The sequence below is a fragment of the Somniosus microcephalus genome, chromosome 1 (genome assembly GCF_052327205.1).
Source record: "Somniosus microcephalus isolate GS21.2 chromosome 1, FLI_Smic_1.0, whole genome shotgun sequence".
Classification (NCBI taxonomy): Eukaryota; Metazoa; Chordata; class Chondrichthyes; order Squaliformes; family Somniosidae; genus Somniosus; species Somniosus microcephalus.
In genome coordinates this window covers 207635500-207652126 of record NC_140987.1, presented here as the reverse complement: position 1 = coordinate 207652126, position 16627 = coordinate 207635500, and the positions used below count along the sequence as shown (strand labels likewise).

At 40.0% G+C, this 16627-nt stretch overlaps 1 protein-coding gene across 4 annotated transcripts in view; it reads right to left on the bottom strand.

Annotated features, from left to right (window-relative positions):
- Positions 1-628: 628 nt before the first annotated feature.
- Positions 629-16627, bottom strand: part of LOC147124559 (EGF-like repeat and discoidin I-like domain-containing protein 3) — a 367544-nt gene continuing 351545 nt past the window's right edge. For all 4 annotated transcript variants that reach the window (XM_085989340.1, XM_085989347.1, XM_085989352.1 and 1 more), the window contains 2 exons: positions 10148-10303; positions 629-6501 (listed from right to left, as the gene is read on the bottom strand). In XM_085989340.1, coding sequence (XP_085845466.1) covers positions 6355-6501; positions 10148-10303 — 303 coding nt within the window. In that variant the 3' untranslated portion in view covers positions 629-6354. The remainder of the gene's footprint in view (positions 6502-10147; positions 10304-16627) is intronic.

Sequence of the window (16627 nt, the reverse complement as noted above, 5' to 3'; positions counted from 1 at the left end):
GGATGGATGCCTTACTTTAAACAAGTTTGTTAATACTGCTCCATAACAGTGACTGCACTTCAAAAGTGACCCATTTGTTGTAAAGCACTTTTGAGACAACCCTGAAAACGTGCTAAGGATTAATGTCACTTCTTTCTTTGCTGAAGGCAGTGATAGCTCACTGTCCTTGATAATGGTTCATGATAATGAATATCATGTCCCAAATATTTAATTACGGCAGGGGTATAGAGGTCATTAAAATATCTTCAATACACTTAATGCCTGGAGATCCAATTTGAAGTTTGATCACAAGTAGTTTAATAGAAATGAGTTACCTTCTTGACTAGATGAGAGAATTCTGACAAACTGCATTACATTCTATTTTTGTAAGACATACCGTGGTTTTTGATTGCCTATCACTCAACTGGAGCATAAAGAGAGGTGATAGCATGATTTTGGTACAGAACCCAAGGAGATCAGCATAAATACATCACTTCAGATGTTGATATGTAGAGTTCATTGTTACCACTGAGCAGATATCAGTGGTTATTGCTTTCGCCCACTGCAGATATTAGAGTTAACATGCCTTTATGAACAATTACAACCGAATTACCTATAAATCAATATAAAACACATTTCAGGAGATGTGGATGTTTCAAAGTTTTATTGTTAATCTGAAGAACATACAAGCCTGTACTGATTTTGCATTAATCATCAGAATTGGAGCCTAATACAAAAACAAGAGTATTATTACACAGTTGCTAAGATTGCAGTGGTTATTTCATCCCTATTACATAATTTATGCTTTTTATCTTAATGACAGATCTTAAGCCACGTTTTTTTTCTATATAAGTATCTTTCATACAACAATAAAACAAGCCCATCAAGTCCTTGAAGTCGAAATCTCACTTCAGACCTTACTGTATTGTCCTAGAAGGGAAAGTCAACCTCTGGTCTAGGAATTTCTTTAATAAGATATAGATAAACACAAGTATCAGTATTTCCCCCTTGAACAAATCACAGAATACGAATAATGTTTTTAAAGTATTTTGCATAAATTACTCGTGCAATTATTCATTTTGGCAACAGCTTTAACAATTTTAATTACTTGAACTATTCTTCAAAGTGTTCCATACCCACGGTTGGTAAATTGATAAATGTCCAGAAGCAATTCACAAAAGTTTGCGTTTTTGAGCTGTACAAGTCTCCTTTCTTGGCTCTGTATAGTGCCTTCATTTTTGCCATTTTCAAGGAAAGGGGTTTGGTAGCAATTAGATGAATGACCCCAGCATGACTCTTTTCTAGTATAGCAAGTCTACTCCCAACATTAGACTCAACATGCCAGTAATTTTCATCAGGGTTCTCCCAATCATCCACTGTAACTTCAGCGAGAGCTCAACGAAAGCCTGGGATAAGTGGCATAAACATTTTTCTGAGGTTTCCATCGATCTTCCATCAAAATTGCAGTGGAAGATCAGGGAACCATGGAAATTCTACTCCAAGAATTCACCAGAAAGGTGCAATCCTAAATTTTCTTATCGACAAGTTTTGTCAATAATTTGATAACTTGCCAATTTTTCTTAAAAGGGTGTGCAAAATTATGAGGGGTTTTGATAGAGTAAATAAGGAGAAACTGTTTCCCCTGGTGGCCAGAGGACACAGATTTAAGATAGAATCATAGAGCACAGAAGGAGGCCATTCGACCCACTGTGCCTGAATATTTATAGGATAATTAATAGAACCAGAGGAGAGATGAGATTTTATTTACGCAGAGAGTTGTTGTGAAAGGATGGTGGAAGTAGATTCAATAGTGACTTTCAAAAGGGAATTGGATATATATTTGAAAAGGAAAATTTTGCTGGGCTATGGGAAATGAGCAGGGGAGTGGGGCTAATTGGACAGCTCTTTCAAAGAGCCGGCACAGGCATGATGGGCTGAATGGCCTCCTTCTGTGCTGTAAGATTCTATGAGTTAGGTGTTCTTTCTTGGTTATGTGCATCTGCAGTTGTGTTTTTGAAGTGGAAAGTACTCTTTTTCTTCTGTTCAGAGGAAAAGGATCAGAAAGTAGGCTTCTGGAAGATAAGTTAATGTAGATTATACCTTAAAGATAGTTAGTATTTCTTAATTTGTTACCCTCTACAAATTGTACTTGCCTCTTTCAAAGTGATACCTGTTCTCCGCTAATAAATAAATATACCTTTCTTCATTAATACCCAACCTCCAGACAATCTTTGTAAAAGGTCAGGGATCAAATCTATTTCTTGATACATTTTCATAACCTTGGTGGCATTTATCCACTAGCTTGTTTCTGATGAATAATGTCTGAGGAAGAAATTTCTTTCTTTCAATTACTGTATTCAAAGGACGTTTCTTCACGTCTCCTTTGATGGCTCCACCCTCAGTTCTTTGGAGTGGGGGCACGAGAGGAAAAATGGATATGGATATCCAAAAGCATCACTTTTGCACATCCATTAACTGCCTTAGTGTGTGAGCTGGGGCAGGCTGTCTTCTCTGTTCTGTTAGCTGCTGAGGCACATCTCACTACAGAGGATCTGGCGGGGGGGGGGGTTAATAGAGGTTTAAAAAAAAGACAAGCTAACACGTCTTTAAAAATACACATGATATTAACAGAGGTTTTTCCACTTATATGAGTAGCAAGCATTTCAATACTGCTTACAGAAGAAAGCAAACTGGAGAGATTAATTTTCTGAGGTGTGAGAGGCAGAGGGAAGATATAGTGAGAAATGCTAGGGAGGATCTAGAAGGGAGACAAAATGTAGTTGAGGGATGCAAAGTTCTAATCAAATAAGTGCCGTTTGGTATTACTCAATATGATATGGAGAAGATAATAAATGAAGAATTCAGTTTGTCAAAAAGAAAACTGACAACCTAGTTTAGTAACATTCTTTTTTCATTTTGTTAGAATTTTGAGCTCACTTAAAAAAGGCCATTACTTAACCAAAAGCCCAGTTACAGTAAACTACATCTGTTGAAAGGCGTTCACACACACTTAAAAGAAGATATAAACTAGGATTGAAATTAGCTTTGTATCTTAGGTTATATTAATTGGAAATCATACTTACTTTAATAACTGATGTTTGTAAAATAGCATAATGATACTTTAGTAGGGATGTCTACACTGAGAAAACATTCCCTTTAATCCGCTACCAAAAATGGCTTTGAATTTATCATTTGCTATGCCATTTCAATCTAAACCCTAGACCTTGATTTAATGCATTCATAGATACTCTATATCGGCTACTATTTTAATGGTTGACTTTCCCTTTAATTTCATCCACATATTAATACATTCTTAAGTCACTCAGTGCATCGCAGGGACCAGGGATGCTGTACAATCACAGACATGCTAACAGTCTAATGGTTTGAATAGCTTGTAGTAAGATTAGTTTCTCTACTATTCCTCTGCTGCTCCACAATGTTACAGCTGAAGTATACCTTTTGCTGTCCTTCACGGAGCCAATTTTAAAATTATCCACATAATTGAGAAAAAAAAACTGCCGTAAACCTTAATGCAGTGTTTTCTTTTTGGGAAGGTTCAACTTCCCCTGTAAAATTTGATTGTGTTAGCTTCCTTCCTGATTGTGTTAGCCTCCTTCTCAATGCAACAAATATGTAAATGTAGTTTTGTAAATGCCAGACTATATCTTGACTTTTGCCGCCTTGGTACCAAATCAATTTTGTGTAGGGTATGCAGCTTCAAATTGTCAAGCTTATCATAAAAGCATTGAAAAAAAAAGTTCACAAATTTTTCTGTCATGCAGCATCCAAAGTAATTCTAAGCAGCAGAACTCAATTATCCGCATTGAATTTGAAAAGGCTACTGCTAGATCTCAGGGATAAAGATCATTTTCAATACTCATTAAGAGTACAGCCTTTGGAGACACGATAAAAAGGATACTACAGCACTGGCGGGACTCATAAAAATAGAAAATAATCTAAGCAATTTAACTAGTTCTTGTGAAAATTAAGTGATTTGTAAAGCTGCTATGGTTAAACCCAGAAATAGGTAACATTACCAGACTTATGAAATTATAGCAATGGCACTGAAGACACAACTTCTAAAATGTTCTACCCTTCTAAATTAACTGCATGGGAATAGAATTATGGACAATCTGCATAAGGTTTAACATTAACATCTTTATATGGACAGGGCGTAATCATAACTGGCCAACAATATATGAATTGGTGTGATACAACAGGCCAACAATCTTAGTTCTCTAATCAGGGATAAAGAAATGGTGTGTATTAGGGCTGTAATTAAGTTTGTGGTTTGGTTTTCAAGCTATTGACACTCATTATTACTCAAGCTTTGAAGCATCTGTCATTCTATCCAGGAACAAGGTGAAAATTACAGATGTGGGACATTCAAAAGGATAAAACTGACTGGAACTTCCAATCTGATATTTTTGCAAGCTTTGTTACAGTCCCGTGCGCATACAATATGAAAGCTATAAAAGACAGCATCACATGTGAAAACTTTGCTTCATAGACAGAGGCAACAACTAACAGAACTGCCAAACACATGTTTTTTGTCATCTTACAATAGAATGGTACATATTTAAAATGCTCATTAGATGTCATTAATGTTAGATACGCAATATAAACACATATATTTAAGTGATGAATAAATTAGGAATCCCAGAGGATATTGTGCACTACATGGTCCTTTCCCTTTATCAGTACACAGACGACTACCATTTGCCTCAATACACTCTGGGTTTTTTGTGAGTTTAGTGCTATTATACTACATTAATTTTTAGTAAGAAATAAAAGTGCAAGACATTAATAATTAAAAATAAGAAACATTGTAATTAGACTATGCTGGATTTAGTACACCAGCAGTTAAATTCTGAAGGTGTCATACAACAGTATCTGAATCACTGTTACATTACATAGGTGTGAATTTTGTATGAATTTGTTATAATTTCGTTTGCTGTGTTACAGAATTTAAGCACGGGGCAAAATTGACTTCAGCAAGTCACTAAACAACAAACGACTTAAAATGCGTGACTTACAATGACATCATGTAGTGTAGTCATTGATATACAAAGATCATTTTACATTGCTCTGAATCATAACAGAGCTGTATGGATTGAGACTGGGCAGACAACTCGTGTGTCAATGACTCCCTCAAACCGAAATCAACACTTAATCACAACAGCATTTCTTTTTCCTCCTATTCCTTCTCCAGACAGCATTTCTATATTTTTAAAATAAAATTTGTAACAGAATAACTTAAGTTGGAAATGCAAACATGTAGTACAATAATGATAAACTTTGAAACCCTTGAGTGCGCTCTAGACAAAAAGTGGTTAACATATATCCACACATCAGCATTTAATATATTGTATATTCAGGGATTTATTGTCTTTTATATTCAGGGATCACAAAATTTATTGCCTAATTATTATTTTGATATATTACAGTAACCTAATATACCTTTACTGGTTTTCTCCATTAGTATTTTAAGCACACCTCCAATACATACATTTTCATTACCAAGTTTGTAAGTAGGAAGGTTTGTAAGTAGGAAGGTTTGTAAGTAGGGAGGTTTGTAAGTAGGGAGGTTTGTAAGTAGGAAGGTTTGTAAGTAGGAAGGTTTGTAAGTAGGGAGGTTTGTAAGTAGGGAGGTTTGTAAGTAGGGAGGTTTGTAAGTAGGGAGGTTTGTAAGTAGGAAGGTTTGTAAGTAGGAAGGTTTGTAAGTAGGAAGGTTTGTAAGTAGGGAGGTTTGTAAGTAGGGAGGTTTGTAAGTAGGAAGGTTTGTAAGTATAATTTCATGCACGTGGGAAAAATGGCACCTTGAAAGGAACGTTTCAGGCTCTTATAACAATGTGGGACATGCACAATTTGTAGAATGAAAGCTTTATCAGTGCTTAATTGTTTTAATGTCTAGTACATTTTGACTGTAATGACAAAGAGAAACTGAAACTGAACTATTTAAAATCATATCACTCTTAGGAGCCAAAGAGAAAAGTAGAGGATTTAAAAAAAAGTTTACAATAAATAAGATACAATATTGGCACCTGCAATAATGATTAGAGATTTTAGTCCTATGCATATCAATCAAGCTTGGTGGGGGAGGGGGAGGAGGGGAGGGGACAAAAAGTCTGCAATTACATACGTTTATTTCATTATGTACAAATTAACAAAACACATGAAAATAAACTCCTAAGGAAGAAAAATCACCATATGAAAGTCTGATAAAGGGCAGGCCCAGACCACCTAACTTGACTCATGCCTATCACAAACTGAACACTTGTTCATGAAAACCCTTTAATATCTTACAGGTTTGTGCAGTTTTTGTTGAGATATTCTAAGGACAGTGAAAACTTTCTTGACAGTAGCCAACATTCATCACTCTTCTATGCATCCCAGTAACTCCGTCCGCAGAGTGATTCGGCCATACCACGACCAGGGCAAGATCCGAATATATTGTGCGTAAATAGGAGGATCTATTACATTTTTTCTGTGCGTATCATTATCAAAATTACCTTGGAAAACCTGCCAATTGAAAAAGAAAATGTGTTATTGCTAAACACATAGCAATATGATCCCTCACCTACCCCACCCACTCCCAAATATTACCATCTACAGTTCATTTTGATAAGAGAATGCAACATAGTAGGGAGGAAAAGGATTCCAGAGGTGACCTGATAGAAGTCTTTAAAATTATGAATGGGTTGGACTGGGTAGATGTGGAGAGAATGTTTCCACTTGTGGGAGAATCCAAAACTAGAGGCCATAAATACAGGATAGTTACTAATAAATCCAAACGGGAAATAAGGAGAAATTCCTTTAGAGAGTAGTTAGAATGTGGAGCTCACTGCCGCAAGAAGTGGTTGAGGCAAATAACGCAGACACTTTCAAAAGGAAACTGGTCAAGTACATGAGAGAAAAGGAATAGAAAGATATGCTGAAAGGCTGAGGTGAGGTTGATGGAATGGGAGGAGACTCGTGTGGGGTATAAACAGCAGCACAGACTAGGTGGGCCGAATGGACTGTTTCTATGTTGTATATTCAATGCAAGTATAGGGATTGCTTGTTTGAAACTAATATTTGTGCGGCTCTTGTAACATAACAATTCATTTTAACAGGAGGATCTCCCTCTCTCTCCATCTGGTGGTAGCAATACCCCAGTAACCCATGGTACGCTGATCCAGTTTCACTCCCACAGGATATCAACAGTTCATTGGATTTTCTGACCTTTGTTTATTCTACATATTACAAGGAAACCCTTTCCACATTCAAATGATTATTCCCTTATTCTTTTCCAGATTTATTTGGAGCAGGAATAAAAATGGATAGTGAAAATTTCTTATACCAGACACGGAATTAAACCACTAATTTATAGAAACATAGAAACATAGAAGATAGGAGCAGGAGTAGGCCATTCGGCCCTTTGAGCCTGCTCCGCCATTCAATGAGATCATGGCTGATCATCCAAATTCAGTACCCAGTCCCTGCCTTCTCCCCATATCCCTTGATCCCTTTAGCCTTAAGAAATATATCCAACTCGTTCTTGAATATACTTAATGAACTGGCCTCCACCGCCCTCTGTGGCAGAGAATTCCACAGGTTCACCACTCTCTGGGTGAAGAAATTCTTCCTCATTTTAGTCCTAAATGGCTTACCCCTTATCCTTAGACTATGACCCCTGGTTCTGGACTCCCCGGCCATCAGAAACATCCTTCCTGCATCTAGTCTGTCCAGGCCTGACAGAATTTTATAGGTTTCGATGAGATCCCCTCTCAATCTTCTAAACTCCAGTGAGTATAAGCCCAATCGACACAATCTCTCCTCATAAGTCATTCCTGCCATCCCAGGTATCAGCCTGGTGAATCTTCGCTGTACTCCTTCCATGGCAAGAACGTCCTTCCTCAGGTAAGGCGACCAAAACTGCACACAATACTCAATGTGTGGTCTCACCAAGGCTCTGTACAACTGCAGCAAGACATCCTTGTGCTTGTACTCGAACCCTCTTGCTACGAAGGCCAACATACCATTTGCCTTCTTAACCGCCTGCTGCACCTGCATGCTTACCTTCAGCGACTGGTGCACAATAACACCCAGGTCTCTTTGCACTTCCCCTTCTCCCAGTCTATTGCCATTCAAATAATAATCTGCCTTCCTGTTTTTGCCACCAAAGTGGATAACCTCACATTTATCCACATTATAGTGCATTTGCCATGTTTCTGCCCAATCACCCAACCTGTCCAAATCATGCTGGAGTTTCACAACATCCTCCTCACAGCATACCCTCCCACCCAGCTTTGTGTCGTCTGCAAATTTGGAGATATTACATCCAATTCCCTCGTCCAGATCATTAATATATATTGTGAACAGCTGGGGTCCTAGGACCGATCCTTGCGGTACCCCACTAGTCACTGCCTGCCACTCGGAAAATGACCCGTTTATTCCAACTCTTTGCTTTCTGTCCGCCAACCAGTTCTCTATCCAAGTCAATACCTTGCCCCCAATCCCATGTGCCTTAATTTTACACGCTAATCTCTTATGCGGGACCTTATCGAAAGCCTTCTGAAAGTCCAAATACACCACATCCACTGGTTCTCCCTTATCTATTTTACCAGTTACATCCTCAAAAAATTCCAGTCGATTAGTCAAGCATGATTTACCTTTTGTAAATCCATGTTGACTTTGTCCGATCCAGTCACTGCTTTCCAAGTGCTCTGCTATTACATCTTTTATAATGGACTCTAGCATTTTCCCCACTACCGATGTCAAGCTTACCGGTCTATAATTCCCCGCCTTTTCTCTACCACCTTTTTTGAATAGTGGGGTAACATTAGCTACCCGCCAATCCATGGGTACCGTTCCAGAGTCTATCGAGTTCTGGAAGATGACCAGCAATGCATCTACTATTTCTAGGGCCACTTCCTTAAGTACCCTGGGATGTAGATTATCAGGCCCTGGGGATTTATCGGCCTTCAGTCCCATCAATTTTCCTAACACCATTTCCCTACAAATACTGATTTCTTTCAGTGCCACCCTTTCATCAGACCCTATGTTCCCCGGCATCTCTGGGAGGTTATTTGTGTCCTCCTTTGTGAAGACAGAACCAAAATATGTATTTAGCTGGTCTGCCATTTCTTTGTTCCCCATTATAAATTCCCCCGATTCTGACTGCAAGGGACCTACGCTTGACTTCACCAATCTTTTTCTCTTCACATATCTATAAATGCTTTTACAGTCAGTTTTTATGTTCTCTGCAAGCTTACTCTCATATTCTATTTTCCCTTTCTTAATTAATCCCTTTGTTCTCCTTTGTTGAATCCTAAACTGCTCCCAATCCTCAGGATTATTGCTTTTTCTGGCCAATTTATATGCCCTCTCCTTGGACCTTATGCTGTCCCTAATTTCCCTTGTTAGCCACGGTTGGGTCACCTTTTTTGTTTTATTTTTATGCCAAACTGGGATGAACAAATTCTGTAGTTCATCCATTCGGTCGCTTTAGGTGGCGAGCTAAGTATTCTCATGCTAGCTGATCCAAAATCTCTGCTCAGCCAGGGCACAGAACTAACTGGCATCAATACCTATTGATTTAACAACATTAATGTGAAGTTCTTAAAGCCTCCATAGGTATGCCCTCCAAAGAAGGATGATTGCAGGTTCTGACGCATACTTTTGAATAAGCTCTTGAATCACATGACAATGAGACTGGAGCTGATGCCTCAAGATCAACATTGGTAATGATTTTTGGCATTTTCCAGTGGCTTTGGTTCAAATAAAAGACTACCTAGTCCAGCTGCCAATACCAATCAACTTGATCATTAAGAAGACCTCCATCTATATCGCAAATAGATTCCTCCCTTTGCTGTGGATGTTTGCCCGACGTAGTCTTAAATGCCAAATTCGAAAGGGAATCATCAGGGGTGCTGCAGACTTTAATACCAAGGTGTTAAAACTGAAACAGCTTTCCTAATGCTTTGTATCGCTTGTCTTCATAAAAGCAAAGTCCCTAGTGGTTTCCTCATTTGATTATCTTAGTTGCACATTAAATAAAAGGTATAAAGAAAGGGGAAAACTGAATCTTCAGAAATCCTACAGGAACTCAAGAAATACTGAATAAGTTGCTCTGTTGAATCATGCCAGCTCAGTATGTGGAAATCTTAATTTTTTAAAAACTCACCTTATCCTTTTGTTGTTTTACATCTTTATAAATAAACCAGTTCCTTCCATCATTACTGTAGGCTACCTTGTACGAACCCACAAATTGTATGTGGCCAAAGTCTTTTGCGCCCTGGGTGATTACACCAGTCACTTTAGTTGGAACAAGCAGATCAATCTGAAAATGGAAGAAATGTAAAATATAAAACATTTCCAGGGACAAGAAGAGGGAGTTCCACCAGCTTTTGCATCTTTCAAACAAGTCTTGCCAAAAATGTTACTAAGCTGTTGTAGAGTACTAAATAGAATTGGATAAAGGTGAAGTAAAAATGTAAAATTCTCAGTATTTTCTGAATGATCATGTTGTTTATTTTGGTGCAGAGATGCTACCATAATTATTAAGAGCTGTGTAAATCAGTAAACATCTGCAGAAACCTGCTGCAATGTTTATATATTTAAAACAAATTCTAAAAAGAATGAAACTGATAACTCAATGTTAATGTTAATGACTGGTTTCTAAACTAGACAGCCATTTAAAAAAACTTAGTAAAAATGTGATATTTTGCCTCAAACAACAGCAAATATTACAGTACAAATGTTCCTCTTTGGACAGAATCTGGAATGTTCCAAAATATCTAAATCTAATTATCATTTGGACATTTTTTTGGTTCTTTCATTAAAGGAATATTCTAACCCTCTCATCATTTTTAATTGGATACCAGTGACTAGAAATTCTTCCACAAACAAAATCATATAACAATTTTGACTTCAACCATGTGATCATGTAATACAGGGAGGAATTTCTAGTCATGAACATAGTTCATTTATATTTTCAGCCACACATCATAGTTAATTTAAAGAAAAGTGCAAAACATCAAGGGGCGCGTGGACATCTTTGTTACTAATACTGAGACCCACCATTCAGTTGCCACTGCTGCTCCCCTGCCTTCCCCTTAGCCACCAAGACAAACCTTCCCCTGGACCGCTCCATTCTAGCCCTCAACCCTCCTCTGTCTCCCGTTTCTCAGTCATCTCATCCATGAAAGTCACCTCCTGCACCTTGGCCCCATTCCCACTAAACTAATGACCACATAATTTTTCTTCCTGACTCCCATGCTAACTGACAATGTAAATGGTTCTCTCTCCTCAGGTACTCTTCCCCCTCCCTTTCAAAACCACTGTCATCACTCTCCCCAAAACACCCACCCTCAACCCCTCTGTCCTGCAAACTGCCACCCCATCTCCTATCTCCCTTTCTGCTCCAAGTCCTTGAAATCGCCTCCCAACCCATGGCCACCTTTCCCGTATTCCCTGTATGAATCTTTCCAATCATATTTCCACCATGCCACAGAACCGAAACAGCCCTAAGTCATCTGTAACCACGACAGCAATGTACTATACCTCCTGGACCTCTCTGCAGCTTTTGACACGATCAACCACACAACTGTCCCCCAACACCTCTTTATTGTCCACCTCAGTTGTATTGCCCTTGTTTGGTTCCACTCTTGCCTATCTGATCTGAAGCAGGATCACCATTGATGGCTTCTCCTCCCACCTCTGCACCAATACCTCCAGAAACCCCAAGGATATATCCTTGGTCACCTGTTCTTCCTTATGCTTTCCCTTGCGATATTATCTGAAGACATGGGGTCAGCTTCCACATGTTTGCTGACAACACCCAGCTCTAGCTCTCCAACATCTCTCTTGACCCCTCCACTGCCTCTATATTATTAGACTGCTAGTCCGACATTCAGTCTTGATGAGCCTCTCCTTAACCACTATGTCAGGCTGAATCAGATTAGTCGCAACCTTGGCATCCTATTTGATCAGGAGCTGAGTTTCCAAATGCATAACATCTCCATCACAAAGAAGGCCTACTTCCACCCCAATAACATTGCACAACTCCTGCTGAAACCCTCATCCACAGCTTTGTGATCTTCATTACAACAGTAACTACACTTCAAAAGTGCTTTATTGGCTGTAAAGCACTTTGGGACGTCCTGAGGACGTGAAAGGCGCTATATAAATGCATGTCTTTTTTTCTTTTCAGACTGGATTATTCCAATGCTCACATGGCTGGTCTCCCTCTACCGTCTGTAAATTTCAGTTCATCCAGCACTCTGCTACCTGTATCCTATCCTGCATCAAGTCCTGCACAACGATCACCCGTTCTCGCTAATCTACATTGGCTCCTGGCCCCCAATACCTTCAATTAAAATTTCTCATCCTGGCCTCTTCTGCATTTCCCTCTATCCTCACCTCCACCATTGGTGGTCCTCCCTTCAGCCGGCTAGGACCCAAGCTCTGAAATTACCTCCCTCCTCTCCATCACCTTCTTAAAACCCAGCACTTTGACCAAACTTTTGATCACCTCTCCTAATATCGCCTTCTTTGGCTCCGCATCTATTTTTGTGATTATGTCTGTGAAGTGCTGTGAAGAATGTTTTTCTATGTTAAAGGTGCTATTTAAATGCAAGTTGCTGTTACTGTTAATCAAAGGTGTTTTTTTAATTAAAAAAAGTCAAATTATCCAGTAGTATGGATTAAGTAATTTGAATAAAATCATAATGAAGGTTTATTTTGCAAATTTCAATTTGATTTAACAGATAATGTGAATTAAGCAACTTCGAATGAAGAGTCGATGACTAAGAGAATGTTTCAATTTTTGTATTTTAAATTGAAGCAATAGCTGTGTTCAGTCCTGTGAAATCTGATTTGAAAGTTGCATTTCCTTTAAAGTGTTCCCCCTCATGTATGTTTTTCTTTCCTGTAAACATAAAGGAGAAACTTGTATACAATTTATAGGCTTGTATCGAAATGGCAAGCGAAGAAACAAGGGCATTTATATCTATTCTAAATACTGTGCAAATTGCATTAAATCAAGCCAAACCTTTTAAAGATTTAGAGAGCTTGGTTGTCGTGCCAGTTAGTTTAAGTAGAAACCTGACCCTCAATTCAATATGGTGAGGTAATAAATTGTTCTGGAATAAATACGTTAATCCTTCTGTGACAAACAGCTTCCATGTGTGAGATTAGAGCAGATACTGCAAATGTGATAAACAAGTTTGTTACATGGTGTCAAGTATGATGACCTATTTTAGAGGGATTTTCCATATAAAATCTAATTGGATTAAAAATGTAAAATTACCCTTTTGTGTTACAAAATCAAGAGAAATGTTTGTAATCATTTATATACAAGTTTAAAAAAAACTTAATAAATCAAATTTTTGTGAGTAACCATCAGAGGATTGATTTCATCTGCTTAGCAACCCAGCTTGAATGGGGCAGTAGATTGACAACATTTTTTTTTAAACTGTCTGGTCGTCTGAGGCCCTCCCGACTAGATTTTTGAGTGAGTCTCAAACTAGGTGGCCAAAATGTTGGGGTCCCGTGTCATATTTAGGACCTGGTAGAATTTTGGTTTCCCACTGGGTGTGGACTCCAGTGGAATTGACGCTGTGCAGCTGAACTGGCGGTCCTTAAAGGGACAGCTGCATGCTGCTCCCAAGAAAAGTTTATACACTGTTTTGTCATTGATTTTTGTGGGCTAGGAGGAGCATGAATGCTCTTGGCCCCACAAAATTATTCCTGTCCGTGGCACGTCCCTCTGTGCCCCGCTCTTCCCCACCACACTCCCGAATTGCCTCCAAAGTGACAAATGACATCTACTGTGACTTCAAGGCCTTACCTCCGGCAGAGGAGCCACTGGATTTCCTACTGCCCTCTAAGGAGGCTAGACCACACAAATAGTTTGTGTCTCTGGCAAGCTTCATCAAGTGGGCGGTGCGACGAATGCGGAAATTGAAAATCGGCCCCCATGTGTCCCCAAGTAATCAACTGCATTCATATCAGCAGTACAAATGTTGCCTAAATGTATAAGGGCTGACTTTCCTCCTGTCAGCTTCCAAGTAGAAAGCAGAGGAAAAGGAGTGGGTAGAAGAAGACCCATTATACAAGGCTCCACTCCTTTTACATTGCCTAGGGATTTCCTACAAATGATTCCTGGGTTGGGGGGAGGGGGGGAATAGGAGTCGTTACAGAACTATGCTGATGAGACAGGAGGGTGGCCCTCCTGGTTTATGTTACTCCTCCACGCCAGATGGGCACCTATTTAAAGGGCTCCCTGAAGAAGAGGGCCTTAGGCCCTGTGCCTGGACTTTCTCAGGTCAGAGAATCCAACAGGGTAACAAAAAGATGGAACCTGGTACCAGACACCATCCTTGTGCCCGAGGCCTTCTTGATGCTACTCTCAGGCAGCAGCAGGAATGTTCTCATGACCAGGTGCTCTAAAAATGAGCAAAACCTGTATTGTACTTTAGGAAAAGATCTATTGTACTTTTTGTATTTTTGTTTGGTTACGGCATAATTTTCTATTTACTTAAACAAGAGTAGTATTAATGGTCTAAGAAAATGCTACTGATATTTAAAAAACTTTAAGGCTGAATTCATTTTAGAGTGAACCTGCATTTTGTCCACACACAGAACTATTCATTTCAGAGGAACTCAACTTTACAAAATTTGAATATTTATATGCAATTCACCATTTTGAAGTGGAAACATGCCCATAGTGCATTAAAATGGTCTACAAGGGCTCACTACAAGTTAGTTATGGCTGGTATCAGAAACAAGTCATTCAAATCTTAAAATGTACACATGTAGGCAGTTAACCAGATACTATCTATGGAGCATTAAATATTTACAGCATTGCAAACAAAAGATTTCTAGCATCAACTAGTCACAGAACGAACCTATCAAGAGAGTCGATATGGAATGTGCTTTGTGTATGCCACAAAGATGTTGTAAATTTATTTTTTGTGGTAAAATAAAACCTGCACTACTTGCAATTGTTTCAACTGGCAGGAAATTTACTGACTATTGAAAATTCAATTTACTATATCTTTGCATGCTGTTACAACTCATGAAGTATTTATTTCCAATAAGAGAAATTGTTTAAAATGACCATGATTGGGACTGAATGGTGTAGTGCGGGTGCTCAATATCCTTTCACCTCTCACACCTGGGTTACAATTCCAGATGGATGAAGGAAAGTCCCCTCTGAGTGGTGGCTGCAAGGGTCCAATGTAAAATAAGCTTGAGTAGCTCCAACACAGTTTCCAATGGACAAGTCCATTGCCCCATTTGGTACTAATGTGGGAATCTCGTGAAAGCACCAGTACGCAAAATGGAAATATTACTCTGGTATATTCAAGGGCTTCTCTGCGAATAGGGCTAAAGGACATAAATAGGGGGAGTGTAAAGAGAGCTTTACTCTTCAGCAGGATATGCTATACCTGGCCTTTGTTTAATGTACACTGGGCACCTGAATGGAATAAGAACATAAGAAATAGGGGCAGGAGTAGGCCATTCAGTCCTTCGAGCCTCCTCTGCCATTCAATAAGATCATGGCTGATCTCCTACCTCAACTCTACTTTCCTGCCCTATCCCCATATCCCTTGGTTCCCTTAATGTCCAAAAATCTATCGATCTCTTTTATGAATATATACTCGATGACTGAGCATCCACAGCCTTTTGGGGTAGAGAATTCCAAAGGTTCACAACCCTTTGAGTCATAGGGGGCAAAATTGGGTTGTGCTCCCGTTGGGGTGCTAACTTTGCTACTTTTAGTGCCCCAAAAACGTTAGCACCCCCACGCCCGAAATTCACTGGTAGCGCCCTAAGAGGGAGGTTGGGCACTACTGGAAGCACCCTGCCTCCCTTTTGGGGCGCTGCGAGTGAATATTCCGGTGCTGCAGCACGTCGCGTCATGGTATTGCAGGCCTTCTTCCCCTTATTAAAGGGAAGGGGCCTTGCGCAGCGCAACCCGGGGCCCAGCTGGGTCACCAGGGATTGGAGTGTCAGCAAAAGAGCCTGGCACTCAAGAGGAGTGCAGGGCTCACGGAGCGCAGCCGGCTTCACAGGCATCGGGGGCAGGTGCTGGCAGGCGGCCAGCAACAAAAATGGTCGCCCAGCACCTCCCCTTTAATCTGCGCCACACTGGCTGCAGGTAGGCCCTCCTGACCCTGTCAGACATAACGTCCAGCGGTAAGTCAGGGGGCGCTACCGAAGATCGCGGTCAGGATGCGAGCGGGGCACTGCGGATGGTGATGACGTCATCGCCGGAGGCGGGGCGCTAACGGTTACCACCGCCGCTAACCTCCCAATATATTTCTCCAAGGGTGCTAACAAGAGGTGCAAATGAACCGAACTTTTCCCCCATAGAGTCATAACAGCACAGAAGGAGGCCATTCGGCCCATCAAGTCCGTGCCGGCTCTCTGTAGAGAAATCCAGTCAGTCCCATTCCCCTGCTCTATCCCCGTAGCCCTGCAAGTTTATTTCCCTCAAGTGCCTATCCAGTCTCCCCTTGAAAACATTGAGTGTCTCCACTTCCACCACTTCCGTCAGCAGCGAGTTCCAGTTCCTCACCACTCGCAGTGTAAAAAAGTTTTTCCTCACATCCCCCCTGTATCTCTTGCCCAAAACCTTAAATCTGTGTCCCCTAGT